The following is a 25194-nucleotide window of genomic DNA, read 5'->3' as shown; positions in this document are numbered from 1 at the left end:
GCCTAAATATAAACGGATAAACAATGATTGGTATGATGAATAGTATCAATTGCAAATGAAAAATGCAAACAAATATAATTGAAGAACAATTAATATGAAACATGAATAAATACTAAGAATCAATTAACGCAGTACTGTAACAAAATAAAGTGAACAAACCTAACAAAACATTTAAAGAAATAACAAAAAAATAAATTTGTAAAAAGTGAACAAATTAGTTGATGTTTTCAATAAAATATAGTAATATTTTATATCCGTTGATGTTGTTTTTCCTGTCGTTGGAATGCATTTAGGTTAATGTTTAATGGTTATTTGAAAGTTTTTATATAAAATGAACCACGTGTCCAAAAGTTCTCTCTCATCGAAATAAAATATTTCTTTTATGCGAGTACTGTAAATAAATCTATATAGATTCAAGACGTTACAATGTAAGAAATCCTCCTATCTTAAATCGACGAAGCCAGTATTTTTTTATGTCTGCTAATAACAATACAAGAATTTCTATTGATACATTAAATAAAATTCATTAAACTATTTTATATCCAAACGATACCTCCCATAAACACACTCACACTCCCATAAACCATATACTTAATGACGAGAAACCTTGCGCAAAACTATCCATTTTTTCATAAATTGCCCTTTAAGGTCGTAATTCCTTTCTAAAGTGTATGGGCTAATAATTACCAGCTGTGTCTAAAGGAATAAGTCGGCCTTAGTCACTAACAAGACTTCAAGATCGCGCCACTCATCCTACACTCATCTCCATACTTGGCTTAAAATACCTACTTTGTATGGTCGCCATTTCATTGAAAAAGTATAAAGTATAAAGGGAACCTTATTGAAATCAGGTGTGATTATTTGTTGTATTAACTGTATTTTTTTTATTATTTGAGCTTAACTTAACCATCAATAGTTTTATTAATACTTATACAGTCAAACGGGGTGAAGCCTGTGGGTAACAGCTAGGTTTTTAATATAGAGAAACCAGCAAAAGTAAACGTACATAATCTCATACATCTTACATTATAGCAAAAATATTCAAATTCCACTTATTTCAACACAGTTGATTTCATCGGAACTGGAGCACTCAATCACCAAGTGTTAATGATTGGAACAATGTTTCAGAATGCATATAAAGTAATTGTCTCTTTATTTGTCTATCAGTAGCGCTACCTTATGGTAATTCCGTATGGAGAAATGCTAATGTTATTGGCAAGTGTTATTGTATTGTAGTGTTATTTTCTCCAGTTGTGACAGTATGTGACTGTACACGCCTTACCGGCTTGTTAAGCTGAACGTGCTTGCCAAGTCCTTGGTATTTATATAGTTGCCTTGGAATCAATAGTTAAATATATTATTGGGAAATTTATTCAGGTTTCTCAGAAATCGAGGTGGGTTTTATTATTATTTGATTTCCTACTCGAATAAATAGAGTAGTGTAAACTTACCACGCATTCTGTTTCTGTTAATATTTAAGTAATTTATATAGTTAGACAATTATTTAATCGTGAAGTTAATGACGTAAAAGAATTATACATTTGTTTTTTCTTGTACTGTATAATTTTTAACGATTTTGTAGTGGTGGATCAAGAAAATAAAAAATCATAATCATAAATCATATAAATATGTTTAAGTACCGTAACATAGTTAACATAATCACCCTTATTTAAAGCTAGAAATGACAGGTCACACTTACAACCATATTCTATACGTATACGTTAGTAAAGAGAAATTTTATTCATACATCACTGGATACGTATTTTAAGGCGTAAATTAGTGAAGCATGAGTCATGCATGCATTTTATGATATGTATGATGCCATAGACAATGGTACATAAGCTAACAGGGTTTTATTTGAGAAATATTTCTGTTATGAATATGAGACTGTCGTCTTCTCATTTTGAAACTAGTAACAAAAGCATAAACAGTTGTAATGTAATGTAAATATTGAAGTTTGGACAATCATATTTACCTAAGAAAACATATCAAATTGCAGTTACTACACATCTCTATGATTGGTTGTAGAGTTTCCTGATTTTAGAATTATACACTAGCCAAATTTTATATAACTGTTTGAATTGGATTAAGAGTGAATACATACATGCATATGTCTGTGTGTATTCACTCTTAATCCAATTCAAACAGTTATATAAAATTTGGCTAGTGTATAATTCTAAAATCAGGAAACTCTACAACCAATCATAGAGATGTGTAGTAACTGCAATGTGAAATATGTTTGTTTAGGAACAAAACGAAATATTAAAAACTGTAATAAATTGACTTTATGTCTCATAGAACACCAAATTGAAAATACATTTCACCAGACATTAGTGATACCCTCTACTGTAAACTAAATGTAAAAAATATAACTTTTTAACATAAAAAACGTAACATAAAACAGTTAACGTGCCAACTTAAAATTTTCTATTTAAATTTATCATAAAATGTTAATACTAACTTGTATTCAATATTCATTCAATTATCAATAAACATTTATTTATAAAAATGTATCCAATAAATATTTAATATATTCGTAGTGTAAACTATATAAATACACATTAAGCATTCAACGAGCAACTTTCCCTAGCTATTAAACGTAATTGAAGCCGAGATATCCCGGAGTACCATAAATACACGCGCAGTATATCCCCTACTTTCGCTGAACCTGGGTAATTATATGATACCGTGCAGGAAACTTTTGTCAAGAGCTTTGCGGTGAAAGTTAAAAGTTTATTGCGGGAAACATGATTGCAATAAGTCTAGTGGGAGTGCATGTAGGGGGGCTTGCACGCAAGCGAGACGTGCAATAAACTGTAGTGTTGGTATTAGTGTGCGTTTGTGCTGGTATAACAGATGTAATATGTGTCAGCATCCATGCATTCTCGGAATTGTGCTGAAATGAGAAATACTTATGACAGTTTTCATGCCGAGTCTCTTTCGTTGAACGTTGATAAGCAGTGTGAGATTACTCTGGGTGTTCAAGGTGTCAAGGTGTTGGTTTCAGTCTTGGTAGTTTGGTTAATATAATTTATTATTCAAATATATTAAAAATATGTCAGATGTATTGCTCGCCCATGTCATAATATATTCTGATAAGAAAGTCTCAGGTCTACCGGTTCGATTCTGAGAAATGTCGGTAGCTTTTTGTTGGATCGTATCTATATCCAGCTGTCGTTTGATTGCAAAAGCGTAAAAAAATTCACAGGTGTAGATAAGCCCGGTAAAAATTAAACGCGTAAACTAGCATTAAACACATAGACACGTTGTCTAAACGTTATCCTACAAAGAAAAAAAAAAAAACCGTAATTAGGTTTGTTTGAAACAACCAAAATATAAAACATCGCGAGGTAAAACTCTCCTGACGATTCGATTCCACATAACTTTTAGTTATGTTTCGTTTGACTTCAATTGTTTGTTCTCTTAAATCAGCTTCACTTTGAGATCAACTCGTCCGAAGTGTTTTGCCTCTTGTTCTCAAGTTTAGCTGTGATTTAAATATCAAGTGTAAGCATCTGGTGGCTGTGCATTTCTCGAATAAAATAATGGTTTAGTTTGTATAGACTTATTTTAATGCAAATCTATTGTAATCGTATAAAACCTGTTAAGATTTTAACCGATATGTTCAACAGTTAACTATGCGAGTGAGGATATTTTGTTACTTAAAAACATTTTTTTCTGTTTTAAGTACAATGAATACTCAGATTTTGTGATGGCTTTGGCTCCTTGATTGCCAAGATACTAAAAGACGATTCCTATTTGCAGAGATCTCCATCACAATTTATAAGTATTCACGACATTTCGTGGTCTGAAATCTACTTCCACAAGTGCTCCTAATACTTAAAAACTTAAAACTATTACAAAACAAAACAACCAGTTGTTTCGTAAAAAACAAGCTTCACATCACTGAAGCAGCAATTTAATCACCAATTACCATCTTCCATCAGATAAAACTACACGACTCCTCTTCCACGTCGATGACGAAGTCTGGGGAATTTAAATAATAAACAGTCGTTAGTGTGAACAAACAAGCCAAGTGCACATTAAATAAATAAATCGCCGCCGGGACTACATGGGAGAAGTAGGCGAAAAGATAAGTGGCACCAAATAGCTTGTGATTGTAACAAATCACCCGGCAAGCTGAAGTGTGGGCGTTGGAAAGAAAAGGGAGAAGAAGAAAGAAGTTAGAAGAGAAGAAGAGGAAGAAGAAGGTGGGAATGGTGACAATCATCGTACTCTATGATCATCTCAATGCCGCATGTCTCAATATAAACAATACCGCATTAAAGTAAAAATTACATCCGACACCGATGTGATTTGCATATTGTGGACACGTGCGCATCCTGATGCTGAGACGAGTGTTGGGTCTGTTTGAGTGCAATGTTGTGATTCTTGTTAAGTATTGGTATTGAATTTTACGAGGATATTGTGATATTTTTGTGTTAACTATTGTTACTAAATATACTCACAAATAAATTGAGAATAAATTCCCCAGTCATAGTTATATTGTCATGGTTTATTTCGCTATTTCCTCTTTAGGAAGGTTATCATTACCATCGTCTCAATTTTTTCATGTAGACTTAGTAGTCGTACATTCGGAACAGCTCTACTTTTAAGTTTTAGAAACTTACATGTGTGCATGTCCGTAAACACGATTAATCTAGTCTCTGATTGTAATGGTTAAGGTTTGATAAAATGTATAAAGCAATATTAAATTAACCAGCCCAAAATGACCAACTTTTTTTATTCGTGTGTTTCATAAGTTATGTTTCTAAGCTTTCAACTTTGCTGTTCAACCTTTTTGGTTGGGTATATACAACTTTCTATAGGCTGCGGCCAAACCAATTATTAAATATTACAATGGAAAAAAGCGAGAGGGCCTGGATAATTTGATATACTAAAAAAATGAATTAACACTGTGCTGCATTTCTTAGTAATCATTGAAAGAGCCGATTTGCAAACTAGGGAAATATAGGAAAGTCATAGAACACCACCAAGGAGAAGAAATGGAAATAATGTTTTTTTTTTTTATAATCGTTATTATAGACAACCTGATGCGGCTATGAGTAAGGCTATTTGTATAAAACACTTTAAAACTAGATCAGCTTTTAAAAAATGATAAGATATTTACAAGAAATGTTGATTATATCGGTCTGTTATGTACATCTTGGGTATTTCCATAATCTTTGAGTCGAATCTTTTAAAGTCATCAGAAATTATGACTGTTATTCGTTTTAAAATAACACCTGTAATACTTAGCAATTGCTCGAATTCGAGCAACAGGTACACTAGTGTACGTTAAAAATTTACATTTTCTTACTGAATGATCAACGAACAGCTGTGATATGACTGATACACTCTTGAATTGCTTTTGTTGAATTCATATCAATACCGACAAAGAAATCATTTTCTTCTATGACTATTTAATAGGCTTTGCCCTTCTGGACTGCAAAGTTTCAAAGTGTGTTCATTACGGAGAACTAATTTCTTTTATGGGAACATATGATTAATTTTTAAATTTACGCTACTGTTAAAGGATAACTAGTTATATTTGAATTTTAATTCAAGGAAATTTTGTTATGAGATTTTACAGGATTAAAAAAATCAAGATATCCTATTCTGTGATATTCGAATAAGGATTACTTGCAAAATTGCTTGAGAAAGGCTCTGTCAACCTGTAGTGACAGCGGTTTAATTAGATGTATTTAATTTGTTAGCATATGTTTATGTTATGAGTGTTGGTTGTTATTATTTTAGTGTGCCTAGTTACTTGAATAAAGGTTGTGTACATATTATTGAAATATTATTTGGCACCTATACAATTTCCTCTAATTTCATAGTTAACAATAACTGTACGATGAGCTCGTAGCAATCCTGTCTTATTATTTTACCCCAGTTTAGGAAACCGTCAATTGACAGCCAAACTCCCCTGGACCGCCCGTGCAGACCGTCCAGTAATATACGACACTGCCCGTGTCACTTGTTATTTATTTGACACTGGACATAGTCCGCGTCAATTGGAAGTTATAGTGTCAAATAGACACTTCCTGTGGCGATAGATAGTAAATCACCGACGGTTATTGCACTTGCCGGGGCGTCTGGAAAACAAAGTAGTAGGGTACTTGTGTGTGCCATGCACGTGAATCTGTTTTATTACGAAAACTTGACATTTTTATTTATCAAGTAAAATTGATACAAAACCTTTATATTCGCATAAGGTAACAAGTTCTTTGGTTTATTTGACACCAGCCACACAGTAAAATCATGTCGAGATAATTTGCACTATTATACACTAGGGGACGAGGGCATAAATTGTCCATTTTAATAGGGATTCTATGACGAATGATGAATAAGCCATTTACTTTTCAAAGATTATTTTGTTTGGGACAGTTTTTAGACGAATATAACTTTTAATTTACAATAATGTTTTTTATTTTTTTATCCAAAACATAGATAGTGATTTACCTACCTCAATCAGATAACAGTTATGAAAAAAGTATTGTACTTAAATCCATTTTCATAACTTTTGTTTTTTATCTCTTTATTACTGACTGGTTAAAGATTCGACTGAAATCTATTAAAATTCACCTTCAACCCGTTATAAAGAAAGATGGCCTGCATCACTGAATCATTGAAAGCAATCTCAAATAAACGGTATCAACAAATTGACACATACGTTCTCCCATAAGCTAAGCTGTTTACAACCTTTATCATGGGTAAGCGGAGTATAATAATGATATTCCACAGGGATGAATCACAAAATCTGCAATAACTTTTGAACCGTAATTGTTACAGCAATGAAAGGGGGGGGGGCGGTGCTCTATTTTTGTTTAGAATTATAAGTACCATAACACATTAATTTTAATGAAACCTGGCTTTTTCCCTAAAATCCGATATTATGTTGTTTATGGGGTATTTATGGGAAATAACTTAAGTTACAATACATTTTAAAATGGATCTGTACCATTTTGTTCAAAATTAAGGACCATAACATACTAATTTTAATCAAAACCGACCTTTTTTCTAAAATCAAATTTTTTTTTGTTTTATGTGAAAATAACATAAGTTATAACAACATTGGAACCGTAATTTTACGGAAATTTAGTTTTACAATTTTGTTTAGAATAAAGGGTTATGGCATACTAAATTTTTCTCAAAATCGAGCGGGCCGTTTTCGGGAAAATCAGATTTTTCGTTATTTAATGGTAAAATCACCATTAAAAATAAAAATTTTGAAAAAATGCCTGGAGATCACATTTCATCAAAATCGGGCGATAGGTGTGGTCTGTAGCTCTTTACACATACACACACACAAGCACACACAGATATCACTCCGAAAACTACTGTTTTTGTTCAGGGGGCCCAAAACGGATGTACCCACTCAAAACCAAACTCGAAAATGTTGACGAATACAATACTTTCTCCATATACTATGTATAGGGGGGAAAAGTAAAACCAAACGATAGGAGGGAACAGCCCTTAGAGAAATTACCTTTTGTTTACCCTTTGTCACTACGTTAGATCATAAGCTTTACAATGACACCTCAATCATAACAATAGTATGGACGGCTGGAAAAAGGATTTTACAAAGTAAACCCTTATAGGTATATATATCTTCTCTGGATTCCATTTACGTTTTAAATCTAAGCATAAATGATTTTTTTTTTAAATCAGTTCGCAAATTAGTAATTAGTCAATGTAGTAAAATGTAATTAATATGTCATTCAAACAATAAAACATGCGGGTATTCTCCTTAAATAATTAAAACCATTAAACAATTAAGTTACTCAAAGATATACAACATTATATTCACGGCCCTAAATAACTTTGGCTCGATGAGAATTCAGATTTGATACCACGGTGAACAAAAACTACGATGAAATAATTAATTGGATTATTTGTTATTGTTAATGTTGTATCGAAGTCATTTTGTATAGTACTAACAATAAACACTTTGTAACACTAAACCAATAACACAACCAAAACACCGCGAAGTTCCACCGAATGCAAAGCGGAGTGACAGAATGTGACTCAATTTGTTCAAACCCCATCCTGTTTGGGATTCCGGACATTTGTCAAAGTTAAAAGATAAAAGCAGCTGTTTAAGATGCCCGCCACGCTTGCTGAGAAAGGGCAAAATAAACGGGGAGTCCATCAATGCAAATACGACTCCCGTCACTCACTGAGGGGACAAGGGGGGGGGTGGCAGGGGGGTCACGAATCCCCTGATCAGATGAACGAGTGACAAATATACTCCGTGAGCCTCCGGAGAGCTCAATAACCTGTCCTTGGTAACTAGCGATTGCTTGAAAATTGATTTAAACGTTCAATGAGGTTTGATTTTCGTCATTCAGAAGTAAAAACGTCTGTCTTCAATAAATGCTGGGCTAAAGTAGCTCTTCTTCGGACCTTTTCTGTTTATTCACTACCACAATTTGTATGTAATAGTAAACAATCGATGTTAGGTCTTAGTTTTGTCCTGACCTAACCCAAACCAACCTTCACTCGATCCTAAAAGAAATTTGTTGATTATAACATTTTAATATGGGAAACATATAGTGTTAGTGAATTAAGGGAACATTTCCTGTGTTTCCTAGAGCAAATAATATTCAGCTAGAGGTGAAGATATTTGTATTGAGTTTATTTCATTTTCTTCTTCATCTTACATCCTTACATCGAGGTACGAATGAACAGCCTAGCAGTTTTGACTTGGACTAGGGTCGAAGAATTTTCTCTTTATTCCTAGAACCAAAAAATACTATTTACAATTCAATTCCGAACTGTTAGCAGAATACTCTGGGCTGACCTTATCCATCTTCACTGCTCGAACATCAGTTTCATCCATATCTATTTTCACACGAAAATCTCAAAGCATATCTATACCACGTCAAGTTAGAAAATAAATTATTTTCATTCATGGGCTAACTCGTCATAATATCACATTTAATTCCACAACACCTTATACACACATATTTATACATTTAAACATTAGGAAATTTGCCTGAGTCTACAGGGTGCCCCGTATTCAAGCTTTAAAATTTAGAAATAGGTTTAATGGGTCGATATCTAAAGATAATCATGAATAATTTTAATGCTTCTAATTTACGTTGAGTTGGATTACGTGCATTATAACCCGAAGGAAGATAATTCAGGAGTGTAGTACCTAAATAATTCATATCCATTAAACATTGCGGTCTTAAATTATATCAGGTATTTATTATCACAGAAGCTCCTTTTTTAATAAAATATTTTTCCGCACTGACCTGTTTTTGAACTTTGCAATTTTTACTAAAGGTATACCATATATATATTAATCATTGGGAAAGCTCAGAGGTCTCTGCAAAGCACGGATTCTCCCAAGACAGTGTAAGTTTTTATATTTTATAGACAAAGCCACTCCACTCCTCCTGTTAAAATCACGTGACTTCCCTGTTATTCCTCCCCGTCCTCGCCTTTTCTCCAGCTCCGCCATTGTTACCCATTGTTCTTTATTTTAATATACATTTCGAAGCGAGAGTTCTTATAGAAATAACAATCTCTACTTTTGATTTGATGACTTTTAGACGGGATTTGCGGTCTCACCGACACTGTGTTATTTACATTGTATAATTAATGTAAAAAAAAAATCTCCAAATGTATATTTTTTGTAAATTAAGGGGTGGAGAAGTTAAAAATGGTAAGTTTAAAAAGTGAATAATCGTAATACGCATGTAATGTGACAAAATATTGAATTATGACTGACAATCTAGTAAATTTGTATTTTAACTTTGTTTTGTGTTTGGTTATCAACGATTCCTATGATTTATAGTTGTGATTTTATAACCCATTTAAGTAATGTATTTGTAGCAAGTAACACTTATGTCTACAGTGCGTTATGTATAGGTCACTGATATTTTGTTATGTCACAATGAACTTAACGTGTTTCAAGTTGTATTATTTGTTGTAGGTAGTGTTATTGTTGGTTGTGAATTGTGGTATCAATTTCATAAAAAATGTTAAATTTCTTATAAATGGTACCGTATTGAAATTTTTGTTGATTGTAATTGTGGTATGGTGAACTTCATATAAATTGCACCGTACCTAAAACGTATTGTTGATTATATTTACAATAGCATCAAATTCGCATCCTTGGATAACACGAATGGACTTAAATGTCTTCTCGTACTTAGGGATTACTTCGAAATAGAATTCGCTACTTAATCAAACTTGGTGTACACATCTTGCATGTATCTTTGGTATGATGTGGTCAGTGGCACTAAAACATGTGGTCACACATGAGGTGTATGAGGTATGCGTTGTGACGTCATGTACCTTCACCAGCTGATCTCACTCTCACACTATTGTAGTCACACATTAGCACGTCTTGCGTCACACCCTGTAACTAGGATCTACACCGCATGTGTCCTAGATACCTAACACACTGGTCGCTAGTTAGTGAGGCAGGTAAATGGTAGCAATATCTTGGATATACCTATCATCAACACGTTATTAAAATAATTAAGTGAAAAGGATGGTAAAGAAATTTAAGAAATGTAGAATTTTTGCAACGACAATATATAATTATGAGGCTTCGCTAAATGAAAGAAAATTGTAACACATTCATGATCGTTTTGGTTTCTATAAATTTAACTGCAATAATTTTTATTGTTTTTTACAACAAAATTGAAATAATCATGAATTCCCTAGGAAACCCAACTACAAACACGTTATGTTATGTGTAGTTATGTTACAAACTAGATAAAGCAAATGCAAAAAACACATAGATCAAAATTAGTAATCGCTAGAAAACATATAGGACGGCATTGATTGTAAAGTACTGTAAACGGAAACAAGTGTTTTTTTTTGTTTTCCCCACTTCTAAGAGTGAGGATTTTAAATAATTACCAAGACTAACAGTGATCAATCGTTTTTCAATCAGGTCGAGAATGTATTGTTATTGTTGTCAATCTCTTAACTGATCTGACGATGTAAATTTCTAACAGAAATCAAACGCGGTGTTGTGTTGTTTAAATATCTGTTTAACTATATCTCTCTCATTGTATATGACAACTACATGGGTAAAAATACAATTCAACAATAAACAATATTCAAATGTTATTAGAGGTATTTTTACTGATGTCGTAATTGCACATGGAAAATAGTAACAAAATATTTATTTATTTTTTGTGGACGAGTTTTTGTCCATTATTAACAAGTCCTACCTTAGATAATAAATTATCTCCTGATTTTGTACAGTTACGTAAGATAATTGTCTAATAAAATATAGGCCTACCACTTAGCTTGTGTTGGTGAGAGTTACTTACCAGGGAGTTGTATGTATCTTAAATATAATTGAAGCTGAGATATAAATTGTTTTTGACATTTTTTTTGAAAAGTTACTACATTTAATCATAAACAATCCTCATTTTGGCAGTCAGTTTCTATAGTATTTCACTAAGACACTACAATTTCAGATACTGCAAAAACTCAGAAAGGAGAAACAGCCAAATATTTCACCAACTAACAAGTCCTTCAACACGTTTAACAGTTGGCGAATGTGAAGAACGGTTCACACGAGTTTATGGCCTTGAATGATTTACAGGGGTCGTTCTTTGAACCCTTTCCACACCTAACAGTAAATCACTGACCAACACTAAACACTGAACAGTACCGCGATGTGACATCCTTGAGGAGTCAACTCGTTTACTGTCAAAATACCGCTGTTCGAGGAATACGCCTTTTGATGAAGACCCTAAACCTTCCACGACCCTGGGTATCTGACGTAAGGGTAGGCAAGTGGTAGAGGCCTACTTTCTCTTGAGGTCGTTGGGTGAAGCATTCAAGAAGTTGGTAGCGGGCTGTGTGAAAAGTTGCCTTTAACCAAGATATTTTCTGCATCATATTTTGATTTTGTGTAAATCCATGCCTTTGGAATAGAATGTAGAGGTCTACACCCTGGTCTTGTTACTATAACGTCGACCCTTTTAATAGCCAATCATCATTAATTCAAATCAAATCAAATAATGTATTGTCCATATACAATGCATAGAAAAACGTCAGCTTCAATAAAATAAACATACAATTTCGGTGTATAGAACTACAATAAGAATTACCTCTCAGTGCACAAACCTGGGATCGGGTTATAATACTGTAATTTTGATTAATAAGGTCATTTTTATTCTTTAAAGTAGTTTTCAATTGATAACCCAATGAGGTATGACATCTTGGTTTGGAATCGTATCGACGACCTTCAGAATTAAAGGAAAGCTCTATAACCACTCGGCTATCTAGACGATGTAAAAATTGTAAAATATCTTAAACATTCAAAACTACGTATTCCTACTCGATTTTAAGACGCTGCAATTCAGGTAAATGAACACGGTTTGTCTATTGTATTTTTAGATCGTAGACTCCGTAGGTCTCCTCTTCGAAAACTTAGGTGTAAATCGTGCAAATCCTTGTGCAGTTACCTAGTTCGGTGCCCTCTTTAAGCTTAGTAACACAAAGTTATGTTACTCTCTGGCAAGAAAGAACCTTCTCTATTTTAATAAATCAATCAACTAAAAGTGTATGATTTATTGATTCAACCTCAAGGAAACCAGACTAATTAGTTTCTCTTCAAGGTAATTACTTTATGTTAACTTTACCCCACATAAACCATTACATAAATCTGAGTGTGCAAAGTGATTAGTTGCCTGAGACCGTACGAGTTATTGGCGAGTGACGATAGTTTTCTTGTCAAACCCACGAGGCTAGTTTAATACTACTGTGCGCTATAACGTGTGCCAAAGTGGGTTGAATTGAGACTACAAGCTTCCTTATCTATATGCAATTGTTAGTAGAACCTTGATATCAAGTAAGCCTCGGTAGCAAAATGACCTTCAGATAATAATGTGGGAAGCCTTATTTAGGGTTTAGATCCGGGTAGAGAAGTATTTTTTTATATGCAATGTTGCCTGAAAAAGTGTATCATGGTAGGAACTAATAATGTTTAATCAGCTTTAAAAAATATAAATGTTCTTTAACCAACGACTTCCTGAAAAAAGTGTATCTCCGTATTTTTAAAAAGCAGCTATTAACCATATTAAAAAAAAATTCTTTAATGGACAACCTGGATTTTGGCTATGCAATAACAAAGAGGCCTAAATGATATTCGGTGAAGATGCCAGAAAAAGAGTTCTAAAAGCTTTTGTTAAGTTTCAATGAAATAGTACTGGTTTTTAAATCTGAAAACCTGTAGACTAACTTTACCATAAAGTTATCATGGATCTTAGGCACGCCATAAAGAGTAAAGACATGGGTGCTATAAATTTTGATTATATAAAAATATTCCCTCGAAGATTAGGATAGGAACATTTGGAACATTTCACCAAACAGCTGAACATATAAGTCTAGTTAATATGTTTGTGTATGTAGCAAACGATATTATGATGTGTTTTGATGTTTTTCTAACTGCGGTTAGCATCTTAAACATATCAGTATCCAATATCAGAGTATATAGCAATTCAATACACTAAATCGTTTGTATTTTTTAGCCATTCAGAAAGCACAATGTTTTGAACGATATTACTACTATGGTGCACATAAATATTTATGCTCTTTGATGCACTAATACTACAGGGTGATAGATATGTATATAAACAATTTTAATTTGATGTAGCTTGCCTAAAAATCATGCTGTTTATATGAAGTATACCGTGTATACTAAGCTGTAAAGTACCTTTAAATATGTATATGTACCATTTAACCATTATATGACTATATTCCCAACTAACCACTATCCCTCAGTTCTCCTCTAATGCAGTGTTCAGGCGATAGAGTATATTTCGCCGAGTGCCCTGCAGGGGGTAGAGTGGTCTTAAACGTCGCACTGTTTCCCTTATCTAACAATTTGGCCACTTTATTTAACTTGAGAATTTCTTCTTTATCTTTCATTGCTTCTGATGTTAGGCACAATTACCTCTTGTCTTTTATTTTTCTCAAGTGTAAACTTGGAAGGCGAGGAAAATGTCGGTTTAATTTTGATAATTCATGTCTCATGAATTGTGCAGATTTCAATTTAACTTGAAATTGAAATTAACTTGGTTGATTAGGAATAAGCTGTGTCTTGTGACAAATTGTTTTATTGCCAAATATTGTTGATCTTTCACAGGTATTTTTTTTTTTATCAAAAGAATAATGCTTTTAATTGGTATGACATAATTATAACGAATTCATTGGTAAAATTTCAGCTTGTAAGGTATAAAACCAGGCACCTCATTATCCATGCTAACATTAACATACTTAAAATCAAGAAACGTATTAAGCTTAAAACAAAACTGTTACTGTCTACAATCTACGACAATGCAATTTGTATATTTCAAGAAACCGAATAGAACTAGTACTGTATTGATATGATTGATATTCAAAATGTATACTCATTAAAACCTACTTATGAATATACAAGGGATGGATCTGATGAAATATCCGGTTTATACGTTATTCATATTTCTGAATGATATAAAATATGTGTCAGATGGAACAATCCATACTTCTTAATTTCCTTGTTGTGGTTTATTGTTGTGACCACAGTCGAAAAGTTGTATTTTGTACTAGTGATGTTCGCAATGTTGGGTTCTCTTGGAAGCGATGAAAACTACGCATAATCTATACGAATATAGGTAAACAACAATTCCTCTACGAAGTAAACAGCTTCTAAACAAATGAAAAGTCTATTGTTAGATTTTCCTCCCCCTTCCCTTCTCCCTCTAACACCTACACAACTTTACGATGGCAACGTTGTCCTTGCGATAACGTTTTGTTATAAAAGGTAAACATAATAAGGTGTTTATGGGAGTTATAAAGCGCGCGACGCAGGCCATATCGCGAACAGCCTGCGCTGAGAGAGTGTCCGTGTTTCGGCCTTATCTGCGCGCCTGCGCGGCAAGCACGGTAGCGTTATCAGAACATGCGCTGCACACTGCGCAGGTCCGATAGCGATTCTAGGACTGCGCAGCGGCAGAAGCGCTAGGCTACTTGGAACTACGCTCGCTACTGATAGTGGCAAGTGATGGCGAGAGTACACGTGCATGTGATACGGGAGGTGTGAAGAAGGGGGGATTAGTTTGAAAATGTACCGGTAAAACGAATGCGTGTAAAAGTAAATCGGTAAGAATTTTGAATGGTTATCTTTAGAGTGAAAAAAAAGATTATTTTACCTATATTTTCGTAAATAGTATTTTGTACTTTAGTATTATACCGACCACACCTAATAACTATAAGGGTGGTTAGGTTAGGTTATGTAGATTTTGTTATTTAAACTAATTACAACCTTATTTGACTCTTTTCGCCACCGGCTCAAGTTTAACAACCGAGGCAAAGACAAAGTCGGAAAATGAGAGAGGGTTTTGTCCATGTGATGAACTATTTTTCGTCATGTTGCCCCATTATTTAAGCAAACTAAGTTACTTAAGATATTCTTGTAATGAGAAGATTCCAAATTGAAGTAAAAATGTCTAAATATGTTACTCAAAACATTACACTACCGGTACTCTATCTGGGGAAATATCGTCACAGACACTGTGAGTTTTCCCGGTTGTTACATTTGCAATATCAGGCTATAGCTATAGAAGATAGATTTCCGAATTAGTTTAGAAGCTTAATATATCTTGGGCGAATATACTGGTCATTTATATCGTGGGAATCCCTGAGGAGATATCGGTCGAGGAGGAATGCCTTCCGGCGACACGAGACTTGTCACGGTAAGCAGCTTTGTAGATCTGCAGTGGATAGCCTAAACATTTAAGGAGGTCTTACTAGGTGATTTGGAAATCCCAACGATATGATCTTGTTTGGGTTTCCTACCCCAGATAATGCCAGTATATTCTGATACATACTGTCTCGGAAATTTTAGGTTACTACCTAAATATTACAATATCCCAGCCGTAGACAACCTGCAGAGCGAATTTCCATTTGCCTGAATTGATTTTAAATTAAATCTATTTAAAAATAACATTAGGTTTAACGAGTGGCTAGGTTTGTTGCTACAGGGAGGATAATAAAGTGTGGTTTTTAGTAAAATTTTAATCGTTTAGTATAAAATAAATAAATTAGCCAAGTTTGATCAAAATATATCCATAAACAAGCAACCTACAACATATCACAATATTCTCCATAAGAATAACATGGGAATTTTAAATTTGTAATTTTTGGAATTTTCTCCGTAACCAATAACCGTAGAAAAACACTTTGGTATACCACCAAAATTAGAATAGTTTGTTACCGTATAAATTACAACGTTGGGGGTCGGGTTTCTTTAAGGTTAAAAGGATTATTAAACACTACTGTATAATCAAAATCCTGAGAAAAGTCAGTAGCTTTTTGATGGTTCGAAACTGGACCCAGCTGTTCCTGATCATTGGGCTTTAAATAAATTATCCTGGCTAATGAAACAGCTGATCTTAGTCAGTAACAAAGCTACACAGATCATCTCACACCATTCTACACTCATCCTTCACTCATATTTGGGTTAAAATACGCACCTAAGTGGCGTCCCCATCTTAATAATTGATAATTGATAATTGATAATAATAATTGAAAACATTAGAGCTGTTTTTGTAAAACTTAGATTTTATCCGCTACTTAGTCTAATGGGATTTATGAAACAACCATCAAAAACTTGGTCAAAAGCAAATTTAAAAAAGTCTACAAATATCATGGAATATACAGAATTTCATGACAATCGAACCACAGTAGGGTGTTTTTGCCGCTCCTGCGGGATTGATCGTGATTGAGCGTGTGAGCGTGTGACGTCACACGAAGCCGCCCCCGCCCCCGACGCCACCCCCACCCCCGACGCCACCCCCACCCCCGACGCCACCCCCGACGCCACCCCCGACGCCACCCCTACCCCCGTCGCTAACCCCTACCACCATCGGGCAGGTTCAAGGTCATCCTTTGTTGTCTGGAACCACCCTACGCATCGTGGGAGGTCTCCAAGCCAACCCTCCCTACACCATCACTCACTGTCAGCCGCAGCTGCTCCCCAACACCTGCGCTCCAAGCGGCCCCCCGCTCCTCCCTTGTATTCTTTGTTCTCCGCATAGCGCACACTTATTTACCACCAATAGGATGTTAGCTTATTTTGACCAATCAGAGAGCTGTATTTCACATATTTCAAATATTTTAACCGTTTTACCTGCCAGACTGTTTGAACGACCAACATCGTGGGAGGTCTCCAAGCCAATCCTCCCTACACCATCACTCACTGTCAGCCGCAGCTGCTTCCCAACACCTGCGCTCCAAGCGGCCCCCCACTCCTCCCTTGTATTCTTTATTCTCCGCATAGCGCACAATTATTTACCACCAATAGGATGTTAGCTTATTTTGACCAATCAGAGAGCAGTATTTCACATATTTCAAATATTTTAACCGTTTTACCTGCCAGACTGTTTGAACGACCAACCCAACTGAAAAAGTGGTAGGAATAGTGATGTAATAGACGTACACTATGAAAATAGCGTACATATGACACACAATTGTAAGAAAAGTGTATTTTTTTCAAGTCCAATAATTACTGTATTTTATTTTGTGGACTATGAAGACAGAAGATGCTACTCACATTTAGATAGTATTCGTTTTAAACTGAGAATAGAACAGACTGAAACATTATTACGTAAACCTATTCTGCTAAGGTTACAACATATAATAGAGTGTCAAAATGTAAACCACGAGTTTTGTTTTGAAAAATTATTAAAATATTTTGTTGGCACACCTGCAGTGGCTTGCTCACCTCAACCCTAACTCATTGCACATCACGTCAGTCACAGTGGAGCAGCCGAACAGTGTAAATATGAATCCCTCTTGCAGCATTGACGAATACATTCAATCATTTATGCAAGAGATAGACGGTATAACGGACAACGCAGTTCAACAGACTCCAATTACAAACAGTACTAGTGGTAGTAGTATTAGTAGTAGTATGAAGAAAAGGAAGAGTTCCCCGGCTAAGACCAAGGTGGAAAAGTCAGGATGGGTAACGAAGCCGCCAGCAGATTGTCCCATAGTATCATGGATGGATAAAGTTAATATGTATGCAGTGCAAAATCCAGCAAACAAAGGAAGTGTTTTATTGAAAATGGAAGTGTATGAAGGTGTCAACATGAAGTTCATGTGCGGTTTATATTTGGACAAAGACAAAGCAGTGCAAGAGAGTGTTAATGAAGCAATTGAAAAGATCGAAAACATGTGGGTTGATAAAACAACTGGTGCTCCGAAACTCACGGGATTAACTCAAACTGTTACACAATGCAAAAGTGGCGAGCTAGATGTAAAACCGAAGAAACGTGTGGTACGTAAAAAGCAATAGACATGTTTATATGAATTAATGAACACATGTGCCCATAAACTATCCACATGTGACAACCGACTCTTTTTTCTAGACATTTGTAAACACGTGTGTTATAACAGCTGCGCTCATTATTAATCCCCCCCACTCTCCCACCAACTAAAATGGCCGCTGATCAGAATAAAAAGTCCCAGTCTGTCTGAGACAAACATCAGTCTGCTCCAGTTCATCAACGACTCACCACTAGCACCAGCACTATTAGCTTCCACACTATGAGCGACATTGTTGAGACATACAACGTGATGACCACTGAACAGGCTACACCGATGGACCTGAAGACCTCACTCAACACCTGCAAGAACAGCTCCCCGACGTACACCAGAATTACCGACTTGATTGCTGAGGTTCCATACCTTATAACGATGATGGAGAGAGTAGTTACACCATTTGGCGAGACGACCATCGTCATCCTGGAGGGTCAAGCGGGAGATGACTACTACCTGCGAGTTTATCTGCCGAGACGCTTCAATAATGTGGTGAGCAATTCGGACATCGATCGCTACAACAACGGCTTCGGAGATCGCCTTCGCTTGGTGAAACACGCAGCCAGACCCGGCACCTCCTTCACACCGTTGGAATTTTTGTAAATATTGTAAAGCAAGTAACGTCAAGACGTAAAAAATGTATATGTTCTTAAAATAACCAATGTAGATTTTGATAGTTTTCGTAAGTAATAAATATTTCATTTATTTGCAAACATAAATACTTGACTTAAATGATTGACTTATACCCGAAGGTAATACTATAGTTAAAGCAATGAGTGATTGGTATCAGTAGTTAGTATGACTTTGAAGTGGTTACACCCATTCTCCGCCATTGTGGCGGGGCCTTCAGGTAGTGGTAAATCAGTGTTTGTCTCAAGGTTTATTGATAAAATTTCAGAAATGTGTGACACATCATTCTCTAGCATATACTGGCATTATGGTAGTGGTGGAGGAGGAGTTGGTAATTCATCAAACTCAAAAATAAAATACATTAAAGGTTTACCAAACATGGAAGACTTTGACGGTAATCAACCGATACTTGTGGTAATAGATGATATGATGCGAGAAACAAACAACATAGTGGTTGATCTATTTACAAAAGGTTGTCATCATAGGAATATAAGTGTGTTTTTTATAACTCAAAATATTTTCCACCAAGGACGTGGCCAGAGAGACATATCACTAAATGCGCATTACATAGTTTGTTTTAAGAATCCTAGAGATAGGGTGCAGATCAAGTGTTTAGCTAGACAAATCCATCCAGAAAATTCAAAGTTTATCGAGGAGGCGTATGCCGATGCAACAAGTAGACCACATGGCTACCTATTGATAGATCTGAAACAATCAACACCTGACGATATGCGAATACAGAGTAATATATTTCCAGATGATGATAACCATTTTGTGTACGTACCGAAACAAAATAGGAAAACAAAATAATTTAGTCGTCATCATGTCGTGCTTGAGGAAGGACAGAGCGCTACTCAAAGTGTTAATACATGCTACTCCAAAAGAGCGCAAAGGGCTATTAAAAGTGTGCGACTTGAGTACTATTCGTACAGTTTGTGAATGCATTTACAATGTGTTACGAGGTAACGTTCCTCTATCAGAGAAGACAAAACAAAAATTGCAAAGACATAAGACTACTCTTCGTCGAATTGTAAAACGAGGTGAATGTTGGAATAAAAAACGCAAATATTTAGTACAAAAAGGAGGTGGAATTATTATCCCATTATTATTAAGTACTGTGTTACAAGCAGTTGTACAATCAGCTTTGAATAACTAAAATTGTATTAACCAGGTGACTTCTACGTTTACATCCATATAAAGATTTGTCATTCTATTCTGAGACACCGTGCGTGAAGTTACACAGAGCACACGACAATGGAGCATGCACGAAAAATGGTCATTGTTCCACAAGAGTTAATCGAACGTTTAAAATCGCCTGCTAATCAACAGCAACTTCCAACTAAACGTGCATACAAAAGTTTGGATGACGAAATGGAAGAGATAATGAATGATAAAAAACTCAATGATAGTGATAAATGGAAGTTGTACAGTCAAGTTTTACAACGTTTTTTAAACGTAGCGTCAAGTAATCGTGAACCAGTTAGTATCCCCATCGTGAAAACCAGACTAGACGATCAGATTAACGAGGTGGGTGAAAGAGACAGGCAGCATGGGCAACAAGAACCTAACCAGCGACGTATTTACCCCGGTCAAATAGAGGAAATTGTTGAAACTTTTTCAAAGACTTATAAGGATAGCGCACGAAACTTATTGCGCTTCATAACACGCGACGACAGTTTGATTAGCTGGAATGATAATTTTGAAGTGATTATACAGGGTAACAAAATACCAGGATCCAATTTAGTGGACGTGACACATGCAATAGTACGAGTTCGAGCAGCACATTCATTACCACCAGGATGGAACGAAATGTTGAGAGCATTGAAACTGATGAATGTCCCTAAAGAATATATACATAACAAACAAGCGTTAGACTATTTAATGTTTGATGAGGCAACAGACGAATCGGTATATGACTCGGTAGAAGAAACAATGGATGAACCTGATGATGGGGCAAGAGGAGGAGGAGGAGCCACGGTATCAGTTACAGGACGAAGAAGATATTTATTACCAGATCGTTTACAGTCGGCATATGTGAGGCGAGTGGGTCACGCTCCGTATCCACAGAGGCAAGTGGCTGATCACCGTGCAGTGAGAAGAGAGGTGCTTGAAGATTCGATTGTGCAGTCACTCAACAATTGGGAACCGTACGAACCGTAAACAATGGAACAGTTGTATTATAATCCAAACGATCCTGCCTCATATGGCGGCGTAGCTCCGTTAGTACGAGGAGCGAGAGAGAAAAATATTTCCAAACGTAAAATAGTTGATTGGTTACAAACACAAGACACTTATACTTTGCATAAACCAGTCCGTAAACGATTTAAACGCAATCCGTATATGGTGTTTCGACCATATGAACTATGGCAAGCGGATTTAAACGATATGCGAGGATTGAGCAAATACAATGATGGTTTTAACTACTTGCTGTCAGTGATTGATGTGTTTAGTAAGCGTCTTTATGTTAGGCCGTTAAAGAAGAAGGAAGGTGCTGATGTGGCTACCGCTTTTGAGGATATTTTCAAGGAAGCTATAAAAACACCAACGTGCTTACAAACCGACAAAGGGAGTGAATTCACAGGAGGAAAGACCGTACGATTGTTTCAAAAATATAAAATAAAATATGTCACCACACAAAATCCAGACATCAAAGGCAGCGTGATCGAAAGAGTAAATCGGACTTTGAAGACTCGTATGTGGCGATACTTGACTCATAAAAACACTTATCGTTATATCAATGTGTTGGAAAAACTGGTGAATGCGTACAACAACAGTGTGCACAGGAGTTTGGGCAATAGATTACGTCCTGTAGATGTGGACGGTGGTGACAAACATGTCATCTACAATGTATTAAAACATATGTTTAAAAAGATACCACGACGAGTGAAACCAAAACTAAAAGTAGGCGATACAGTTCGAATAGCCAGGGAGAAAGGGAGATTTAGCAAAGGTTATGAGACAAACTGGAGTAAAGAAGTGTTTTCCATACATCGAGTGAATTTGTTTATGCCGCTACCTTTGTACACACTTACCGATCTCAATGGTGAAGAATTGAATGGACAGTTTTATGAAGAGGAAATACAAAAAGTCACATTACCCGGCAATCACTTGTTTAAGATTGATAAAATAATAGAGACCAAAGGCCGAGGACACAGTAAGCGATACCTAGTGAAGTGGGAAGGTTACGGAGACGAGTTTAACTCTTGGGTAGCTGCGCACGATATACAACATGTCTAACATCAGTCAATTTTTCATGACATTGCCCAGCAATAGTTCTATGAAATATTTCCCACAAAATACAGTGACCAGTTATACCACACACTTGTCCAAACACATCCAATTAGACGGCAAGTGGGAATTGGCTTTGGTGGACATTCACTATCCTTGTTCATTTGTGGTGAATGGAAACAATGTTGATGATGAAACAATACGATTTCAGTATGATAGTTTATTAGCAAGATCAACGATCCGTGATACAGAACATTTCGCTATTAAAATAACAGGCGGATACTATAGGAATCTTGATGATCTATTGAATACAATCAACAAACATGAAGACATCCACGATTATATGGAATTTTCATATGACACGGGAATCAACAGAGTTAAACTCAGGATCATGAACGAAAACGTGTCGAATGTGAGTCTGAGTGAAAAACTATCACAGCAGTTGGGTTTTGATTATGATGAGAAAAATATATTAAAACCAAATATAACCGAACTGATTGGTTCTAAAGCGCCAAACCTCGCACTGGGTATTCCAGCACATATTTATGTGTATTGCGACTTAATAGAGCCACAATTTATCGGCGATACTACAGCGCCATTATTGAATATTGTCAACGTCAATATAGACACGTACAAGTACGGATCGTACAATTCAGTGTCATTCACAAGTCCGCACTATGTACCCGTTATGAAATCCACATTTGAAACAGTGGAAATCGACCTGAGGGATCACACAGGGAAAAAACTGCCATTCATGTTTGGAACGTCGTACGTGAAACTTCATTTTAGGAGAGTGCAATAGCAACAGCAGCAATAATGATAATCAATCTGAATGATCCCTATTTGGCATACTACCGACGGCAACAATTACAACAGACTGGCGGTGCTATTGATCGAGTATTTCACGGTGCACCATATCAGCGAGGACATGGAATCGGTAGTTTTCTGGGCGGTATGATTCGCACCATCGCTCCGCTGATCAAGTCCGGAGCAAAATCGGTAGGACAAGAAGCATTAAGATCCGGTGTTGGATTCTTAACCGATCTGGCAGGTGGTAAAATTACAGATCCAAAAACAGCCGCCAACTTACGACTTAGAGAGTTTACTGGATCGTTGAAACGTAAAGCTGACGAACAGATGGAACGTATGATGCTTGGTGGCGGCGGTGGCATTAGCGCGAAAAGACAACGCGTAACGCGTAAGAGTAACGCGAAACGCGCAACGCGAAAGGCTTCCGCGAAACGCGCAATGCACGGCCGTGGCAGAAAGCCTGTTACACCACAGTCGTTGGCTAAACTTCTTAGAGTGCGGACGTCTGCATCAAGAAGAGGAGGAGTGAAACACAAGAGACTAGTAGGGAGACGACAACATCGACAACGACGAGGAGGAGTAGAGTCAAGGAAGAAGGTGACTTCGCCGAAGAAGCGTACTTATCGCAGTGAAAATTTAAAGTCTATTGATATTTTTAGTTAGTTAAAGAAGAAGGAGTAAAATGTCGTTTCTACATCAAAAATCATGTGAGTGTGTCAAGACCGAGCTGGATTTATTCTCCTTACCACCTACGCAGACGAGTATTGAAAGCGGCAAATGGGTCCAGTACAAACCAATATCCACATTGACCGATGATGCGCCAATAGAGTTTGTAGTTCCGGGCAATGGTGATGAATATACTGACCTTTCACAAACAATGATACAATTGACCGCGTCTATTGTTAAATCTAATGGAACTGCGGTCACTACTGACGAAGAGGCGAAAACAGTTGGGCCGGTCAACAACTGGTTACACTCACTATTTAGTCAAGTGGATATGTTTATGAATCAAAAACTTGTTACGCCCCAAAACAACACATATGCATATCGAGCTTACGTTGAAACGCTAATGAACTATGGATACGATGCTAGAAAATCACATCTAACATGCAGTCTTTGGTACACGGACGATGGTATTGACATGAACGATTGCGCGGAAGAAAATGAAGGACTCAAAGCGAGACGGGAGCTAACAAATAAAAGCCGTGAGATTGATATGCTCGGACATTTGCATGTGGATATTTGCAATCAGAATAAGTTCATGCTAAATGGCGTAGAGTTGAGATTTAAATTTATTCGATCAAAAGATGCGTTCTCCATTATGGCCAGCGCTGGTGAATTCAAGGTACATATTGTCGATATTAGTCTCTGGATTCGAAGATGCAAAATAAGTCCCACCGCACTGTTGGCGCACAGTAAAACACTCCAGACTGGTACGGCAAAATATCCAATCACACGAGTGGAGCTGAAAACATTCACACTACCCTCTGGAATACGTAACAAGACTTTGGACAATATGTTTCTCGGCCAAGTGCCGAAACGCATCATAGTGGGAATGGTTACGAATGCCGCATACAATGGAGATTTTAAAAAGAATCCCTACAACTTCGAACATTTTAAAACAAACTTCTTTTGTCTATATGTTGACGGAGAACAAGTTCCATCAAAACCATTACAGCCCCACTTTGAAAAATCAAAGGATAAATATGTTATGGCATATCATTCGATGTTCTCCGGTTCTGGTGTACATTTTAGCGATGCCGGCACCGTTATCAGTAGGGAAGACTTTGGACAAGGATACTGTCTGATGGCATTCGACCTAACTCCAGACTTATCTGCAAGTGACACAACACATTGGAATCTGGTGCGTAACGGTAGTGTTCGAATGGAACTCGGATTCGACGACGCGCTTCCCGAAACTGTCAACTGTTTGGTTTATGCCGAGTTTGACAATGTCATCGAGATTGATCGACAACGCAATGTAATTGTGGACTTTGGCGGTTAATCGATCAGTCTTCTATAAACATTCGTTTGAGATGGACCGTTTACGCAGAGCATTCAAGAAATTGAATATATCATCACCCATCATTGTGGACATTCAATGTTTCAAGGACAACCAAAATGAATACACACTGAAGGAAGTTTGCGTCTTGGAAGCTGACACCGGCGTTCTACTTA

General features: G+C 36.2%; 1 protein-coding gene across 1 annotated transcript; it reads left to right on the top strand.

Moving 5' to 3' along the window:
• Positions 1-24085: 24085 nt before the first annotated feature.
• Positions 24086-25021, top strand: LOC128989500 (uncharacterized protein F54H12.2-like). Its single transcript, XM_054411394.1, has one exon. It carries the CDS (start codon positions 24086-24088, stop codon positions 25019-25021), a length of 936 nt encoding a protein of 311 aa, XP_054267369.1.
• Positions 25022-25194: the final 173 nt, after the last annotated feature.

Source organism: Macrosteles quadrilineatus, unplaced genomic scaffold (genome assembly GCF_028750875.1).
Source record: "Macrosteles quadrilineatus isolate MER2022 unplaced genomic scaffold, UCM_ALF_1.0 Scaffold_3__2_contigs__length_128488019, whole genome shotgun sequence".
NCBI lineage: Eukaryota > Metazoa > Arthropoda > Insecta > Hemiptera > Cicadellidae > Macrosteles > Macrosteles quadrilineatus.
This window is presented reverse-complemented; position numbering and strand designations above follow the sequence as displayed.